We start from the raw sequence: 18792 nt of genomic DNA, 5'->3' as shown, positions 1-18792 counted from the left end.
ACACATGTAGTTACAAAAAAAGTGTTAAACAAATCTAAATATATTTTATATTTGATATTCTTCAGATAGCCACCCTTTGACTTGATGACAGCTTTGCACACTCTTGGCATTCTCTCAACCAGCTTCATGAGGTAGTGACCTGGAATGCATTTCAATTAACAGGTGTGCCTTGTTAAAAGTTAATTTGTGGAATTTCTTTCCTTCTTAATGCATTTGAGCCAATCAGTTGTGTTGTGACAAGGTAGGGGATAGCCCTATTTGGTAAAAGACCAAGTCCATATTATGGCAAGAACAGCTCAAATAAGCAAAGAGAAATGACAGTCCATCATTACTTTAAGACATGGAGGTCAGTCAATATGGAACATTTCAAGAACTTTGAAAGTTTCTTCAAGTGCAGTCGCAAAAACCATCAAGTGCTGTGATGAAACTGGCTCTCGTGAGGACCGCCATAGGAAAGGAAGACACAGAGTTACCTCTGCTGCAGAAGATAAGTTCATTATAGTTACCAGCCTCAGAAATTGCAGCCCAAATAAATGCTTCACAGAGTTCAAGTAACAGACACATCTCAACATCAACTGTTCAGAGGAGACATGGGAATCAGGCCTTCATGGTTGAATTGCTGCAAAGAAACCACTACTAAAGGAAACATGATGGACATTAGACCGGTGGAAATCCAAATTTGCGATTTTTGGTTGGAATCGCCATGTCTTTGTGAGACTCAGAGTTGGTGAACGGATGATCTCCGCAGGTGTGATGGTGTGGGGGTGCTTTGCTGGTGACACTGTCAGTGATTTATTTAGAATTCAAGGCACACTTAACCAGCATGGATACCACAGCATTCAGCAGTGATACGCCATCCCATCTGGTTTGCGCTTAGTGGGACTATCATTTGTTTTTCAACAGGACAATGACCCAACACACCTCCAGGCGGTGTAAGGGCTATTTGACCAAGAAGGAGAGTGATGGAGTGCTGCATCAGATGACCTGGCCTCCCCAATCACCCGAGCTCAACCCAGTTGAGATGGTTTGGGATGAGTTGGACCACAGAGTGAAGGAAAAACAGCCAACAGGTGCTCAGCATATGAACTCCTTCAAGACTGTTGGAAAAGCGTTCCTCATGAAGCTGGTTAAGAGTGTGCACAGATGTCATCAAGGCAAAGGGTGGCTATTTGAAGAGTCTAAAATATATTTTCATTTGTTTGACATTTTTTGGTTACTTCATGATTCCTTGTGCTTTGATGTCTTCACTATTATTCTACAATGTAGAAAATAGTACAAATAAAGAAAACTCTTGAATGAGTAGGTGTGTCCAAACTTTTGACTGGTACTATATATATATATATACACATATATGGCGGGAATCAGGGGTGGAAATTGGGGAATTAAATAATTTTGTGAAAAAAAATAAGTTTTAGGTGATTTCAAGGATTTTTGGGGTAACTTGTTTTCCATTTCCATCCCTGGTGGGAATGTTGAGTATCAACGTTTATATGCAAGAGTTTGGTTCTCTTTTAGTGTGTCCCTTCAGTCCTGCTTAGAGAAGCTTCCTCCATGACCGACTGTTGGCTGCTTTAGACCGTCTCCTGATGGACCTCTTGTGTAGCTTGTTGCTGGGTGTGGCACCGGCTGAGGGAGAGAGAGGCGCATTTTGATGACATCATGAAAATATTGCTGAATAACCATAAAATAAAATGAATAAGGAAATTCCATAGTGCGTGGGGTATAGTTTCTCACAACTCGCCATTTTTACTGTAATGTTATTGACTTGTTTCCCCAGAGATGTTTATTTCTCATGATGTCTATATTTGTCACGCGTGTTGAGTCTCCTGTGTTGTTACTCCGTATGTGTGAGGTCATCTGCATGGTTATTAAACGCTGATCTCGGATGGAAGTGGATGAGACACTGATGACTTAACAAGGAGCAGGTCAGACTCACGTTCTATACACTCCACCTGGGGCTCCTCCCACCGCCCGTCGGGACGGCAGCGTACAACAGGCGGGTGGCGCTGTGTGAAGCCTGCGTCACACTGGTAGCGGACTATAGAGTTGACAGGGTAACGGTCTCTTCTGCTGCCCATCGGCCTGGCGTTGGCCACCTCTGGGGGCGAGTGGCACATGACTGGGAAGAAAAGGGGAAACCAGAATAATTTGCCAAGATCATCATCATGTGTTTCCTACAAATAGTGAGTGGGCCAACAATAAGGTTTTTGGGGGGTACCAATTAGGTTTAACACAGGGTTTTAACACGTTTAAAGGTGCAATATGCAGGAATTGTTCCGCCATTTCCTGGTTGCAATTTTTTACAGTTTATATGACAAAACAAGCAATGTATAGTGTAGAGAATCACTGTACCATCCAAACCTCAGTAACCAAAAAAATATTGTATTTCCAACAGTTTGAAGCTGCTTTACAAAACCAAAAGAAAAAGAAGCATAGACAATTAACGAGAAGCATAGAAATATAGCACATAGAACAGATCTACAGCTTCTTAGACTTGCTTTCAACGAGAATGACAGATCTATAACTCACATTTCTATGTGAATTTGGTTGTATTGCAGCTATAACACTTCATTTGACACTTGATTAACCCAGATTGGTGCATAGTGATGACGAGCACCTGCGGACATCCCTATATTTAAAAAAGCATAGTGCTATTTCTCTGTCCTGTTGGCTCAGTGACTGACAGCTGACTCAAAGAATGTGCTGTGCCCTCTGAACCTCAACCCCAAATCCCTGCTCCTACCAGGTCCACTCTTGCAGGTGAAGGGCAGGTGGTAGTTGCAGGGCACGTAGTTCCACTGGCCGTTCTCGTGCCAGATCATCACCACACAGTCCTCCCAAGAGTTAAAGTAGTTATCCGGCTGGTTGGGCCTCCAGTTCTCAAATTCCTGCATGTGAACACATCAAAATAGGACTGTTTGATTAGAAAGTAGGATCAAATGGAATTAACAAGTCAAATGCTAATTAAAATACTTCTTCTTCTTCTTCTTCTATTTCATTTGTAGAGAGCATTTCCCATTGCGATGCACACAAAATCAAAGTAAAGTAGGAGATAAGAGTAGGGAGATACCTGAACTGGATAAAAAAAAAAAACTTACCAATGGACTGCCATCTGTCCAGCGGAACTCATTCTGCACATCCTTGTCATTGAGTCCAATCCACTGATAGTCCTGAGCGTTAGCTAGATGGAGAAGAGAGCAGTGAACTGTCATGTATGTATCAGATATGTTATTGTCTGTGCTTAAAATAACTGAAACACACACACACACACACATACACACACACACACAGGACCAGCCCTAGCCTTTTGGGGGCCCTAAGCGAGCAAAACATTTTAGTGGCCCCTCTCGATGGCGGAGAGTTTTGACGTTGTTACATACATTTCCGGCAATTCTACACATTTTGCCATGCATGAGCGTAGAGAAAATGCTGCAGTTTTGAAGACCCTTTTCTCCAATTCTACACATTTTGCCAAGATGTGGAGAGAACATTTCGCAATTGTATAACTAACTTCATGCAATTCTACACATTTTGCCATGACTTTCTGCAATTCTACACATTGTGCCATGACTTTCTGCAATTCTACACATTGTGCCATGACTTATGCCATGTTAGTATGATATCTGAGTGAGAGTGACTAACAAAATCAATGGGGGCCCCCTGGAGGTCAGGGTTCCTGGAGGTCAGGGCTCCTGGAGGTCAGGGCCCCCTGGAGGTCAGGGCTCCTTGGAGGTCAGGGCTCCTTGGAGGTCAGGGCTCCTGGGGCTCCTGGAGGTCAGGGCTCCTGGAGGTCAGGGCCTCTTGGCTTGTGCCTTGCATGCCCGGTCAGTAGACTTTTCTAGACTAACTTACTAATGTTAAAATGTTAGCCGACATGGCTAATTGAGTGACTGACATAAGAGGGAAATCTGCTGATGCCTAAACACATTTTGACATTGTTGTATTCTACCATTCTAACTCTCAACAGTAATCCCCACCCCCTTCCCCCCCGCACACATCCTATCTCTTTACTCACAGTTGACAAACTCCTGCTCCTGTTGGGAGGTGATGCTGACCAGGTGGCCGTTCAGCTCTTGGCAGCGCTGCTCAGCGTCAGGCCAGGTGTCTCTCTCTGCAAAGTGCAGGTAGCAGCTCCCCATGAATTCCACCCAGCCCTCGGCGCAGCCCTGCACCACTGCACACACAGACAGATAGATCGACACATTAACAAGTTTACTTTAGAAACTTAGATGTGTCTCAGCAGCCAGCCAATCTCCCTGCCGTCTTATTAAAGGAGTTTACTGAGACGGAGTGGAGCCTACTGGGAGAATCAAATCAAAGTTGATTTGTCACATACACAGGATACAGCAGGTATAAACAGTACAGTGAAATGCCTACCTGCAAGCTCTCCTCAACAGTGCAGAATATATCGCAATAAGAAAGAAATGTCAAATCAAAAATAGAACAAGTAACGAAAAAAGTAGTATCACAGTAATAACTTGTGGTAGAATATGTAGACTACATGACCTATTATATACATTAGGACTGTGCTATTTCAGGTATCCTGAACAAAAACATAAACACAAATTGTATCATGAACTGACATTTTGTGCAGAAATTTGTTTACCTGTACATCCCTGTTAGTGAGCATTTCTCTTTTGCCATGATAATCCATCCACCTGACAGGTGTGGCATATCAAGACGCTGATTAAACAGCATGATCATTACACAGGTGCACCTTGTGTTGGGGACAATAAAAGGCCACTCTAAAATGTGCAGTTTTGTCACCCAACACAATGTCACAGATGTCACAAGATTTGAGGAAGCATGCAGTTGGCATGCTGACTGCAGGAATGTCCAGCAGAGCTATTGCCAGATGATTTAATGTTCATTTCCCTACCATAAACTGCCTCCAACATTGTTTTAGAGAATTTGGCAGTATGTGCAACCGGCCTCACAACCGCAGACCATGTGTCACCACTCCAGCTCAGGGGGGTGCTGAGGAGTATTTCTGTCTGTAATAAATCCCTTTTGTGGGGAAAAACCTTTCTGATTGGCTTGGCCTGGCTCCCAAGGGGGTGGGCCTATGCCCTCCCAGGCCCAGCCATGGCTGCACCCCTGCCCAGTCATGTGAAATCCATAGATTAGGGCCTAATTAATTTATTTCAGTTGACTTCTTTCCTTATACGAACTGTAACTCAGTAAAGACGTTGTAATTGTTGCATGTTGCGTTTATATTTTTGTTTAGTATACATGCTGTAACTACTGACCTATAGAACACTTCTAAAGTAAGATATGACCAAGTGATAAAATATTGCTGTACTATCCCTTTAAGCAACATACCGTACACTACAGCAGGCTCCTCCACCACAGCAGGGGTTACCATCGAGACGGCGGATGCTGTCGTCATGCTAGGGAAGACTGCCAATGGTGCCGTGACATAGATTGTCTCCGTGGAACCTCCCAGCCCTTTCTGCTCTTGGCCTTCCTCCAAAACATCCAGCTCATCCCCTCTGTCTATGTTGCCAAGACTGCCGATATTCTCTGGGTAACTCATGGTTGAACCAGGCAGCAGCACCACAGACAGGCCCTCTGCAAATGGTGACTCCCCCAGGGAGAGCCCACTGGCCGAGGTGCTCCCTTCATGTTGGCTACTGCTGTCTCCACTGACATCTACGTAACCCCGTCCCTGCTCCGGATGCTGCTCCCCTTGACGTGCCGTCACCTCCATCATCACGTCATCTGTCAGGAAGATGACCTCGTGGCCTGAATGGGATTCGTCCCTGCTGGATGGGAATCCAGAGCCACTGTGAAAACCGGAGGGGAAACCGCTTGGAAACCCAGAAGAGAAGGTCTGGTAGCCGGAGACTTCCTGCTCTCCCGAGGGCTGACCGGTCAGGTCGATGAGACCTGAATGCGTGAAAGATATGTCAGGACTTCCGGAACCAGAGGTGCTGGTAACATCCCTGCTGAAGAGGCTATACGATCCAGACATTCCTCCGGAGCCACTGATGTCCACACCTCCTTTTCCAAACTCCTGTCCAGTAGGCTGCCGTTTGGAGATGTCCACCATCTCTCCGTCCACAATGATGATGACAGAGTCCCCGCTACCACTCAGGTCCCCAGATACTCCGCTGCCACTACCCGAGTGGGGAAGGACACTGGACGGTATCCCACCGCTGAACTCTCCCACCGCCACCCCAGATCCACTATCCCCAGACTCGTTGAACTCTCCCACTCCAGACCCACTATCCCCAGACCCGCTGAACTCTCCCAACCCGGATCCACTATCCCCAGACCCACTGAACTCTCCCACCTCCACCCCGGATCCATTATCCCCAGACCCGCTGAACTCTCCCACCCCGGATCCACTATCCCCAGACTCACTGAACTCTCCCACCCCGGATCCACTATCCCCAGACCCGCTGAACTCTCCCACTCCGGATCCACTATCCCCAGACTCACGGAACTCTCCCACCCCGGATCCACTATCCCCAGACCCGCTGAACTCTCCCACCCCGGATCCACTATCCCCAGACTCACTGAACTCTCCCACCCCGGATCCACTATCCCCAGACCCGCTGAACTCTCCCACCTTGGACCCACTATCCCCAGACCCGCTGAACTCTCCCACCCCGGACCCACTATCCCCAGACCCGCTGAACTCTCCCACCCCGGACCCACTATCCCCAGACCCGACTTTCGGGAGGTAGGTGACAGTGGTACTCCCCTCTCCCGCCTCCTGAGGATCTCCAGAGCCAGAGCCGGACAAGACAGGTCCACTGCCCTCGAAGGTGACTTGGAAGCCAGACCCTGAGCCCTCGCCGCTTGCCCTACCAGATGTGTATCCACTATGGCCAGGCGTTCCACTGCCACTACCACTGGCAGAATGATCAGCTGAGGCTGAACCAGACACATCCACAGAGACAGGTGGCTTGATGGGGCTCACTGAGAAACCACAGAAGAAGAAGAACATGTAATAGTAACACACTGACTACAATACAGCTTGTCCATTCTGATTGAAATAGAGGCGAAAGGAAACTGAGAGGGGGGATACCTAGTCAGTTGTACAACGGAATGGCCTTCAACTGAAATGTGTCGTCCGCATTTAACCCAACCCCTCTGATTCAGAGAGGTGCGGGGGGCTACCTTAATCCACATCCACGTCTTCGGCGCCCGAGGAACAGTGGGTTAACTGCCTTGCTCAGGGGCAGAACGACAGATTTTTACCTTGTCAGGTCGGGGATTCGAATCGGGGCCAGTCGTTGGGCCAGTAACCTTTTGGCTGCCACTAGGCTACCAAAACTGTTACATTTGGTGTAGTCGGCAGGATACATGCACAGGAAATACTAGTGGGGATATAGAAATACTGTAGACCTCGTAATAAAAATATATATTACCAGGCATCAGTTGGTCTGTTCTGGTTGTCATGTTGATCATTTCCTCCTGGACAACTAGAGTAACGTTGAGTCTGGTTTCAGTGTGAATAATCACCCGTTCCGCTACAAAACAAAGAACACCAACACAAAATCATTTTCTCACTTTTAACAGTGGCTGTATTTGTCATTATTAAAGCTTATGGCTCAATGTTTGTCTATATTATTTCTCAATTTATTAAAACACAGAGCCTTATATAAATGTATGCTTAATCAGTTGAGATTTAACAGGAACCATTTTGGTAACGAGTTCTAAGTAAATTACGCAATCTGGTAAGAATTCCTCTAATTGTCACAGATTGTAATTATCACAACCTTTGGTGGGTTTCGCAACTCTCTCCATGACTCTGAACAGATCCAAACTCATACCTCTGAAGCAGTATGCATCGTATCTGGAGTGCTGGTCTGGGTTTTCTGTCTGGTTGGGGAAGGCGTAGATGGTGTGTACCCCGGCCTTGCCGCCTCCACAGTGGGGCCTTGGGACATGGATGGGGTAGCGGACGCTGCGATCCTGCAGCCAGCCTGGACGGCACTTGTCGTAGCCCTGTCTCCAGGCGGCATAGAGCTGCCCTGTGGTGGCTAGCGTGGTGTTGAGCTTCTGGCAGTGGGCTACGGCCTCCTCATAGGAGAAGCTGTCATAGTCACTGGAATAGAACAGCTCCCCTGGGAAGTGAGGGAGAAGAGTGAGCAGGTTGTTTTACTCAGGAGTGATGGTTCACTTTACATCTTCTGCTATGGTCTGTAGAAGAAGACAAAATCACTTTACATCTGAAGCTAAGGTCTGTAGAAGAAGAAGTCAGTTTACATCTGAAGCTAAGGTCTGTAGAAGAAGAAGTCAGTTTACATCTGAAGCTAAGATCTGTAGAAGAAGAAGAAGTCAGTTTACATCTGAAGCTAAGGTCTGTAGAAGAAGAATTCACTACATCTGAAGCTAAGATCTGTAGAAGAAGAAGAATTCACTACATCTGAAGCTAAGATCTGTAGAAGAAGAAGAATTCACTACATCTGAAGCTAAGGTCTTCAGACGAAGAAGAAGTCACTTTACATCTGAAGCAAAGGTTTGTATAAGAAGAAGTCACTTTACATCTGAAGCTAAGGTTTGTAGAAGAAGAATAAATCACTACATCTGAAGCTAAGGTTTGTAGAAGAAGAAGTCACTTTACATCTGAAGCAAAGGTTTGTATAAGAAGAAGTCACTTTACATCTGAAGCTAAGGTTTGTAGAAGAAGAAGAAGTCACTCTACATCTTAAGCTAAGGTCTGTAGAAGAATAATAATAAAATAATCACTATATCTGAAGCTAAGGTCTGTAGATGAAGAAGATGATGATGAAGAATAAGCAGAAGAAGAAGAATCAGCAGAAGAATAGGGTCCATGGGCCATGTCTCTCACCCTTGAGGCGGTCCACATAGCAGTAGACGTCATATTGCTCAGTAGCAGGTCTCAAGCCATAGGACCTCACCCCTGGGACATTCTCCAGGTTGCCTGAACACTTATCTCTGGGAGACAGGATGGGGTACCTGAAGGTCAGGGTTGGTGGTAAATGTGTGGTTAGAAAACAGTCATACTTCTGTCCTCTTTAATACAAGCAGTCTTGGAAGTAGAGTTTAATCATTCAGGAAATGTTCCCAAAGTTCCAACATTTCTCAGATATCCCAGTCAGAAGATTTCTGGAACCATAAGGGAATATGCAGGAATTCTCCAAGGAATCCTCCAAGGAATCCTCCAAGGAATTCTCCAAGGAATCCTCCAAGGAATTCTCCAAGGAATTCTCCAAGGAATCCTCCAAGGAATTCTCCAAGGAATCCTCCAAGGAATCCTCCAAGGAATTCTCCAAGGAATCCTCCAAGGAATTCTCCAAGGAATCCTCCAAGGAATTCTCCAAGGAATTCTCCAAGGAATCCTCCAAGGAATTCTCCAAGGAATCCTCCAAGGAATCCTCCAAGGAATCTTCCAAGGAATCCTCCAAGGAATTCTCCAAGGAATCCTCCAAGGAATTCTCCAAGGAATCCTCCAAGGAATCCTCCAAGGAATTCTCCAAGGAATCCTCCAAGGAATCTTCCAACAGGGATTTCTGAAAAACCCAGGACCGTGAATAAAGTTTGCAGAATTTTGTAACCCTACTGAGAGGGCCACCTTTTGACTACTGAGATTCACACTATCTATCTCACCTGACAGTCTGGTCCCTGAGCCAGCCTGCATCACAGTGGTGGAGCCCTGCCTCGTAGGCTGCCTGTAGCTGCTGGGAGCTGGCGATGACCGCACCCACACTCTGACAGGCCATCTGGGCTTCCACGAAGGACATGGCATAGCGACTGGAGTCAGCACGGTAGTGAAACACCACACCTATAGAGAGGGACAGAAGGAGGGATGGAAGGAGGAGTACGGAGAGAAGGAGGGGGAGAGAAGGCAGGGAAGAGACAGACCAAACCAAAGACAGAATTTAAGTTATTACACTTGAAAATGAAAATGGCAACTACTGCTGGCAGGTAGCCTAGTGGTTAAGAGCGTTAGGCCAATAACCAAAAGGTTGCTGGTTTGAACCCCAGAACTGACTAGGTGCCCTTGAGCAAGGCACTTAATTGTAATGGTACTTATAAATTGCTCTGGATAAGCTGGGGCCTGTTTTGGTTTTTGCCCTAGAACTACACAGCTGATTCAAATAATGAAAGCTTGATGATGAGTTGGTTATTTGAATCAGCTGTGTAGTGCTAGGGAAAAAAGCCAAAACGTGCACCTGGGGGGCACAATACACTAACCTGTAGGAGCCATGGCAGTGTCATTGTCATGAGGGAACTCGAAGCCCACATCAGGATTAGCTGTCACCCTGCTAATAATCGCTTCCCCCGCGACCGGGGTAACCTTCGTAACCGTGTCAGTCACAGTGGGTGGGACGGGTAAGGTCGGTGCCATGGTGATGGTGTCCAGGGGGGCTTGGGTCAGCACCTCCCCCCTTGCCTCAGTTTCAGGGGCGGTGGTTAGCCCTGGATAGACCATAGGACTGGCTGTGATGGTGGCCACCTCTGGGAACGGGGTGGTCTTGCCTACACCGTCGTCCTCTAATGAATTAGATCATTGGCAGCAGGTAAAGTTAAAGCCACACTCTGGCATACTGGAAATCACTCTGTTTTTTTAACAAAACACATGTAATCCACAGGGCCTTTTTGCTGTATAAGGAAGTGATTCCTTTTCTAACACTATAACAATTTACTTGTGACCTCTTTTTTAACTATTTTTGCTGCCTTGACCAAGTACAGTAGTTCAAGCTTGAAGAGATCGACAGCAACAGTGGTGCATTATGGGATAGGTGCTTCTACACCTGCATTGCTTGCTGTTTGGGGGTTTAGGCTGGGTTTCTGTACAGCACTTTGAGATATCAGCTGATGTAAGAAGGGCTATATGAATACATTTGATTTGATTTGATATGCAGTCTTCAGATATAATCTGGTGGCTGGGTTACCTTGGTAGCAGATAGCATCATAGTGGGAGTCCGGGTAGGGGTAGCCTGTCTGGTTAGGGAACAGGTACACGGTCCTCACTCCTAGTAGTCCTCCACCACACTGGGGCCTGACAATATTGATGGGGTAGCGCACACTCCCGTCTGCCAGCCAGCCCGCGTTACACACGTCCATGCCAGACTTCCAGGCCAGGTACAGCTGCCCCGTGGTGGCAAGCTTGGCCCCTAGTTTGGCACACTGGTCCATTGCCTGGTAGAAAGTGAACTTCTCCACAGACATGGAGTAGAACACTCTGCCTGGGGAAGGCAAAGAGTGAGAAACACAGACTCAGGCGGTCAAACAGATAGATATGAAAGTGCAGCAATTGTCCTTGCAGTAACTACTGCCAGTAAAAATACTTGTTTTTAGGGGAAGAGGTTCAAATCGGTCAATGTGCACTTGAGCAAAGCACTTAATCCTAATTGCTCCTGTAAATCTCTCTGGATAAGAGAATATGCTAAAGGAAAAAAATGTCAATGTAAAATAATTTCAGAAACAGATAACGAGTTGAGGAGAGTAGACTATGTACTCTGTTCTTCAAAGCTGAGGGAGCTGTCTTGACACTGAGCAGAAGCTAAATTCATCCCCATTTAACTGCAGAGTCCTCCACAGCACACACAGCAACTATACTGAACAAAAACAGAAATGCAACATGCAACAATTTGAATGATTTTACTGAGTTGCAGTTGACATTAGGAATTCAGTCAGTTTAAATAAATTCATTAGGCCCTAATCTATGGATTTCAGATGACTGGGCAGGGCGCAGCCATGGGTAGGCCTGGGAGGGCATAGGCCCACCCACTTGGGAGCCAGGCCCACCCACTGGGGAATCAGGCCAGGTAGTAGGGCTTTATCAGCTGTCCGGGGGGCTGGTCTCCGACGATCCCGCAGGTGAAGAAGCCGGATGTGGAGCTCCTGCGCTGCCATGGTTACATGTGGTTTGCGGTTGTGAGGCTGGTTGGACTTACTGCCAAATTCTCTAAAATGACTTTGTAGGCGGCTTATGGTAGAGAAATTAACATTCAATTCTCTGGCAAGACCTCTGGTGTACATTCCTGCAGTCCGCATTTGAATGTAATGATCATGCTGTTTAATAAGCTTATTGATATGCCACACCTATCAAGTGGATGGATAATGCTTAATAACGGGAATGTAAGCAACATTTGAGCGAAATAAGGTTTTTGTGCGTATGGACAATTTCTGGGATCTTTTATCTTTTATTTCAGCTCAAGAAACATGGGATCAACACTTTACATGTTGCATTTATATTTTTGTTCAGTATGTATGAAACAGTCCTATTGTTTTTGTATTTTTCTCGTTTTGACCATGTTGTGGGTGAGGAGCGGGACTGCTGTCCACCTACTGAATATAGCTGTTATAAATCACTTAAAGTGGAACTGACGTGGTTTTAACTACTTTGCACATATGAAACTATCAGTTATTCATAATATCAGTAAAAAAATATATGAAATTCCCAGTTTATTTTTCAAAATGAACTTTTATGAGGTTTGACAAAAATGCTGTGATTGTTGGCAGAATAGATGGATGCCGTTCAATGCATGTGTCACGCCCTGGTCTTAGTATTCTGTGTGTTCTTTTTATGTTGGTTAGGCCAGGGTGTGACATGGGTGATTTATGTGTCTTGTTTTGTCTAGGGGTTTTGTAGTCTATGGGGTTGTGTTCAGTTGAGTGTTCTAGGTAAGTCTATGGTTGCCTGGAGTGGTTCTCAATCAGAGGCAGGTGTTTATCGTTGTTTCTGTTTGGGAACCATATTTAGGCAGCCATATTCTTTAGGTATCTTGTGGGTGATTGTTCCTGTCTCTGTGTTTTGCACCAGTTAGGACTGTTTCGGTTTTTCCACGTTTTCTATTTTGTATAGTGTTCACGTTTTCATCTTTCATTAAAGATGTTTATAAATAACCACGCTGCATTTTGGTCCTCCTCTCCTTCCCAGGAAGAAAACCGTTACAGCATGATTAATATAATTCACCAATAGATTTCTTCATAGTCCCAAAATATTGATTTGTCCAAACGCACGGCAGCTTTCCCACTCTATATTGCGATAGAATTTTCACAAATGCCTTACTCTATGTCATTGGCAAGCATTCTATGAAAATATGAAAAATGACTATCTACAGTGCCTTGCGAAAGTATTCGGCCCCCTTGAACTTTGCGACCTTTTGCCACATTTCAGGCTTCAAACATAAAGATATAAAACTGTATTTTTTTGTGAAGAATCAACAACAAGTGGGACACAATCATGAAGTGGAACGACATTTATTGGATATTTCAAACTTTTTTAACAAATCAAAAACTGAAAAATTGGCCGTGCAAAATTATTCAGCCCCCTTAAGTTAATACTTTGTAGCGACACCTTTTGCTGCGATTACAGCTGTAAGTCGCTTGGGGTATGTCTCTATCAGTTTTGCACATCGAGAGACTGACATTTTTTCCCATTCCTCCTTGCAAAACAGCTCGAGCTCAGTGAGGTTGGATGGAGAGCATTTGTGAACAGCAGTTTTCAGTTCTTTCCACAGATTCTCGATTGGATTCAGGTCTGGACTTTGACTTGGCCATTCTAACACCTGGATATGTTTATTTTTGAACCATTCCATTGTAGATTTTGCTTTATGTTTTGGATCATTGTCTTGTTGAAAGACAAATCTTCGTCCCAGTCTCTGGTCTTTTGCAGACTCCATCAGGTTTTCTTCCAGAATGGTCCTGTATTTGGCTCCATCCATCTTCCCATCAATTTTAACCATCTTCCCTGTCCCTGCTGAAGAAAAGCAGGCCCAAACCATGATGCTGCCACCACCATGTTTGACAGTGGGGATGGTGTGTTCAGCTGTGTTGCTTTTACGCCAAACATAACGTTTTGCATTGTTGCCAAAAAGTTCAATTTTGGTTTCATCTGACCAGAGCACCTTCTTCCACATGTTTGCTGTGTCTCCCAGGTGGCTTGTGGCAAACTTTAAACAACACTTTTTATGGATATATTTAAGAAATGGCTTTCTTCTTGCCACTCTTCCATAAAGGCCAGATTTGTGCAATATACGACTGATTGTTGTCCTATGGACAGAGTCTCCCACCTCAGCTGTAGATCTCTGCAGTTCATTCAGAGTGATCATGGGCCTCTTGGCTGCATCTCTGATCAGTCTTCTCCTTGTATGAGCTGAAAGTTTAGAGGGACGGCCAGGTCTTGGTAGATTTGCAGTGGTCTGATACTCCTTCCATTTCAATATTATCGCTTGCACAGTGCTCCTTGGGATGTTTAAAGCTTGGGAAATCTTTTTGTATCCAAATCCGGCTTTAAACTTCTTCACAACAGTATCTCGGACCTGCCTGGTGTGTTCCTTGTTCTTCATGATGCTCTCTGCGCTTTTAACGGACCTCTGATACTATCACAGTGCAGGTGCATTTATACGGAGACTTGATTACACACAGGTGGATTGTATTTATCATCATTAGTCATTTAGGTCAACATTGGATCATTCAGAGATCCTCACTGAACTTCTGGAGAGAGTTTGCTGCACTGAAAGTAAAGGGGCTGAATAATTTTGCACGCCCAATTTTTCAGTTTTGATTTGTTAAAAAAGTTTGAAATATCCAATAAATGTCGTTCCACTTCATGATTGTTGTTTATTCTTCACAAAAAAATACAGTTTTATATCTTTATGTTTGAAGCCTGAAATGTGGCAAAAGGTCGCAGAGTTCAAGGGGGCCGAATACTTTCGCAAGGCACTGTAAGTTATTGCTTGTTAGATTATTTTAAGTGTCATATTATTTCTCGGGGTATGTAGGAACAGATTTGAATAAGTTCTCATGTTGCTAAAATACTGTCAGTTCTACTTTAACAGTGATGTTTATCTACGTACACCACAAAACAGCTTGTATAATGACCATGACCAGCTACAGTGTAGTGTACCTGACATCTTCTGTGCAAAGCAGTACACGTCATAGGTCTCGTTGACCTCTCTCAAGCCGTAGGTTCGCACTCCCGGGAACTCATCCTTGTCTCCAAAGCAACCCTCACGAGGCTCATGGATGGGGTACCTTGAGTAGATCACGTAAGATGGCAAAGGAAGAAAAAAATGCATACACGTCAGGCCGTCAATTAGTTTATTTTGAATCCCAAATGGTTATAACATGTCTTTGCTCAATGCCAACCCATGCTCTAGAATAACATTCCCCACAAAACCCTTCAGGGCTGTACTAATTTCTTCATTTTTACTGTACTGGATATACACACTGGGTGCCAACACATCAAAGATGGTTTCCCTAAAACAGTAACGACAGTACACAATTTAGTATATCACAATTGACCTGACTGTTTGGTCAGAGAGCCACCCAGCGTCACATTGGTGGAAGCCATCGTCAAAGGCAGCCTGTAGTTGTGCTGGGGTGGCGATGGTGGCACTGTTCTGGATACAGGCAGCCTTGGCCCTCTCAAAGTTCAGAGTGTAGCGCGTCGAGATGGCTCGGTAGTGGAACACAATACCTGGAGAAGAGAGAACACATCGCCCTCACCGTCATGTTATACTGAGTATTATTCCATTTCAGAGGATTGGCTTGTGTATAACAAGACGAGTAAGAGGATGTTTGACACGGTTGGGATCAATTCCATTTTGATTCAATCAATTCTGGAAGTAAACTGAAATTCAAATTCAACGACTGAATCGAAAGAGAATTGACCCCAATAACCCTGATATTTGGTTTAGGTGCATACCTTGAACCTGGATGTCCACCCAGTCATAGTTATTCTCGATGCCGTGCATGACCTCACAGCGATAAGTGCCCGAGTCCTTGGCACGCAGTTCTGTGATCTCCATGGTGACGTCGGTGGGCACCAGCGGGTAGTTGACCATGGTGACCCGGTCTAGGTACTCCGTCTCCACGTGAACTTTGCCCTCTGACGCCAGCAGTATGAGGGTGGCCTTGCCCTTGGTGACGTAGGTCCACTTGATGCGGTGGGACAGGGGGGTGACAGTGGGTGCGCCGGGGTCGTTGACCATGTTGTCCTGGAAGTAGCAGGGCACAACCACCTTGGTGCCCATCAGAGGGCGCAGCGGCACCTCCACGGGAATGCTGACACTCAGATTACTGTCGAGATCTGAGGAGGAGAGTATGAGAGACCTTTTAAAAAAAAAAATTTTACAACATATTTGCATCTACTTGCATGGAAGATACTTTCTAACTGTCACACTGCTCATGAGAAGCACACGCAGGAAGATGTTTGACGAAGTGAAGTAATATGGTGGACGTAGTGGCTGTTTCTTTTCAGTAAAGTAGAGTCATGTCATCTGCCTGCATTATTCCAAACCCTATCCCGGAGAGACTAAAAACCTTGCTACTTTTACATTTGCCGTCGGCGGTGGCCAGTACACGTACAGTATATAACAGGAGCTCCGCTTGAATAGCTAGAACTGCAACATTCCCCTGTTTGAATGCAAAGGCATCCTTCCATTGGTCCTTCCTGGATGTGGATTGGATCTGATTGGACGAAAGCAGTGGGAGTGCGAAACCTTTCTTACACCCATCTATCTGTGTTTGATCAGGGACCTGTTTGACCTATTATCAGGGATGATAATAGGGATGTCAGATTACACATACCGCCGGGGTCTTCAAATGATATAGTTGAGGTGATGAAGGGAAGACACACACACAGTAGGAGCAAGGTGATCATGGTTGACCTGTTATGGAAGAAAGAACTGTCAGTAAAACAAATGGTTGTCTGAAATGGTTGAATGGTTGTATGAAATGGTTGACTGGTTGTATGAAATGGTTGATTGGTTGTCTGAAATGGTTGATTGGTTGTATGAAATGGTTGACTGGTTGTATGAAATGGTTGATTGGTTGTATGAAATGGTTGATTGGTTGTCTGAAATGGTTGACTGGTTGTCTGAAATGGTTGATTGGTTGTATGAAATGGTTGACTGGTTGTCTGAAATGGTTGAATGGTTGTCTGAAATGGTTGAATGGTTGTCTGAAATGGTTGACTGGTTGTATGAAATGGTTGATTGGTTGTATGAAATGGTTGATTGGTTGTATGAAATGGTTGATTGGTTGTCTGAAATGGTTGACTGGTTGTCTGAAATGGTTGACTGGTTGTCTGAAACGGTTGATTAGTTGTCTGAAATGGATGATTGGTTGTCTGAAACGGTTGATTGGTTGTCTGAAATGGTTGATTGGTTGTCTGAAATGGTTGATTAGTTGTCTGAAATGGTTGATTGGTTGTCTGAAACGGTTGATTGGTTGTATGAAATGGTTGATTGGTTGTCTGAAACGGTTGATTGGTTGTCTGAAATGGTTGATTGGTTGTCTGAAATGGTTGATTGGTTGACTGGTTGACTGAAATGATGAATTTTTTTAAATGAATGAAAACATTTTTGTTTTTCTTGGCCACCGTGCTTCTACATCTGCATTGCTTGCCATTTGAAGTTTTAGGCTGGGTTTCTGCATAAGCACTGTGTGACCTCTGCTGCTGTAAAAAAAGGGCTTTATAAATACATTTGATTTGATTTGATTCTGACCAAATGACACAACCTTACACATTTACTATAATGACTTGTGAATGAAAATATTATTGATTGGCGAATGGCTAAATATTTTAAGATGGGTTTCAAAGGTGTGTCAAAACCTTAATTAGACAACAAACACTTCTGTTCTGTGTTTGAATGATTCCAGCTGGTCTGGTGGGCAGAGTTTTAGCAGAGTTTATTCATGCTCCCATACACCACAACTCCTTTCCCCCTTAGTCCCACCATATTCACACAGGCAAAAGTCTACTGTATATCAGTACAGGCTGGATGTGTACTGTGTGATACCAACCCCTTGTATATCAGTATAAAAAAAAAATGTAACCTTTAATTAACTAGGCAAGTTCTTATTTACAATGACGGCCAAACCCCGGACGACGCTGGGCCAATTGTGCGCCGCCCTATGAGACTCCCAATCACTGCCGGATGTGACACAGCCTGGATTGGAACTAAGGACTGTAGTGACGCCACTTGCATTGAGATAGCGCCACTCGGGAGAGGTAGGCTGGTTGTGTACTGTGTGATACCAGCCCCTTGTAAATCAGTATAGGTTGGTTGTGTACTGTGTGATACCAGCCCCTTGTAAATCAGTATAGGTTGGTTGTGTACTGTGTGATACCAGCCCCTTGAGAAAAGTGGAAACATGATGTCAAATGTCACTCTCCCATTCTCAAATACCACACACATGTTCATCAAGGAATAAAAACCCTCTGTCCCTGGCACAGGAAAGGTTCTTGGTGCAAAAATATATATTTTTCTTGAATTTATACATCATACGAGGTCTTCATATGTGACCCTGCCTAGTGTATGTCCAGGGTGGAGATAGGATAGAGGACAACCTTCCACAAAATGTGGTGCTGAGGGTGGATACTAAATAGGTTTTAACTCCCAAGCTACTTTGTGAATCTTTTGTGCCATTTACGTCCAGTATCCTTACTGTTGTTACAACCCTGGGGATTAGGACTACCACCCTGAGGATAATAACAGCGACCCTGAGGATAATAACCGCGACCCTGAAGATAATAACGATGACCCTGAGGATAATAACCACAACCCTGAGGATAATAACGACAACCCTGAGGATAATAACGACGACCCTGAGGATAATAACGATGACCCTGAGGATAATAACCACAACCCTGAGGATAATAACTACACCCTGAGGATAATAACGACGACCCTGAGGATAATAACGACGACCCTGAGGATAATAACAATGACCCTGAGGATAATAACCACAACCCTGAGGATAATAACGACGACCCTGAGGATAATAACGATGACCCTGAGGATAATAACCACAACCCTGAGGATAATAACGACGACCCTGAGGATAATAACGACG

General features: G+C 44.8%; 1 protein-coding gene across 1 annotated transcript; it reads right to left on the bottom strand.

Moving 5' to 3' along the window:
* Window positions 1–1534: 1534 nt before the first annotated feature.
* On the bottom strand, window positions 1535–16594 carry LOC139407550 (aggrecan core protein-like). The gene is made up of 17 exons (XM_071151372.1): window positions 16522–16594; window positions 15638–16021; window positions 15235–15409; window positions 14837–14964; window positions 10875–11168; window positions 10174–10473; window positions 9586–9760; window positions 8807–8934; window positions 7785–8078; window positions 7380–7481; window positions 6653–6927; window positions 5323–6199; window positions 4016–4174; window positions 3099–3181; window positions 2744–2888; window positions 1937–2119; window positions 1535–1626 (listed from the first exon to the last, which is right to left on the bottom strand). Exons 1-17 carry the CDS (start codon window positions 16592–16594, stop codon window positions 1535–1537), a joined length of 3867 nt encoding a protein of 1288 aa, XP_071007473.1.
* Window positions 16595–18792: the final 2198 nt, after the last annotated feature.

The sequence above is a fragment of the Oncorhynchus clarkii genome, chromosome 4 (genome assembly GCF_045791955.1).
Source record: "Oncorhynchus clarkii lewisi isolate Uvic-CL-2024 chromosome 4, UVic_Ocla_1.0, whole genome shotgun sequence".
Taxonomy (NCBI): domain Eukaryota; kingdom Metazoa; phylum Chordata; class Actinopteri; order Salmoniformes; family Salmonidae; genus Oncorhynchus; species Oncorhynchus clarkii.
This window is presented reverse-complemented; position numbering and strand designations above follow the sequence as displayed.

Excerpts from the sequence above, each read along its gene's own strand:
- LOC139407550 (XM_071151372.1), bottom strand. The coding sequence starts at position 16,594 with ATGATCACCTTGCTCCTACTGTGTGTGTGTCTTCCCTTCATCACCTCA. Across the intron at positions 3,182-4,015 it reads GGAGCAGGAGTTTGTCAACT|CTAACGCTCAGGACTATCAG; the intron begins GTGAGTAAAGAG and ends TTCTCCATCTAG. Across the intron at positions 1,627-1,936 it reads CCAGGTGGAGTGTATAGAAC|CCGGTGCCACACCCAGCAAC; the intron begins GTGAGTCTGACC and ends TCTCTCCCTCAG.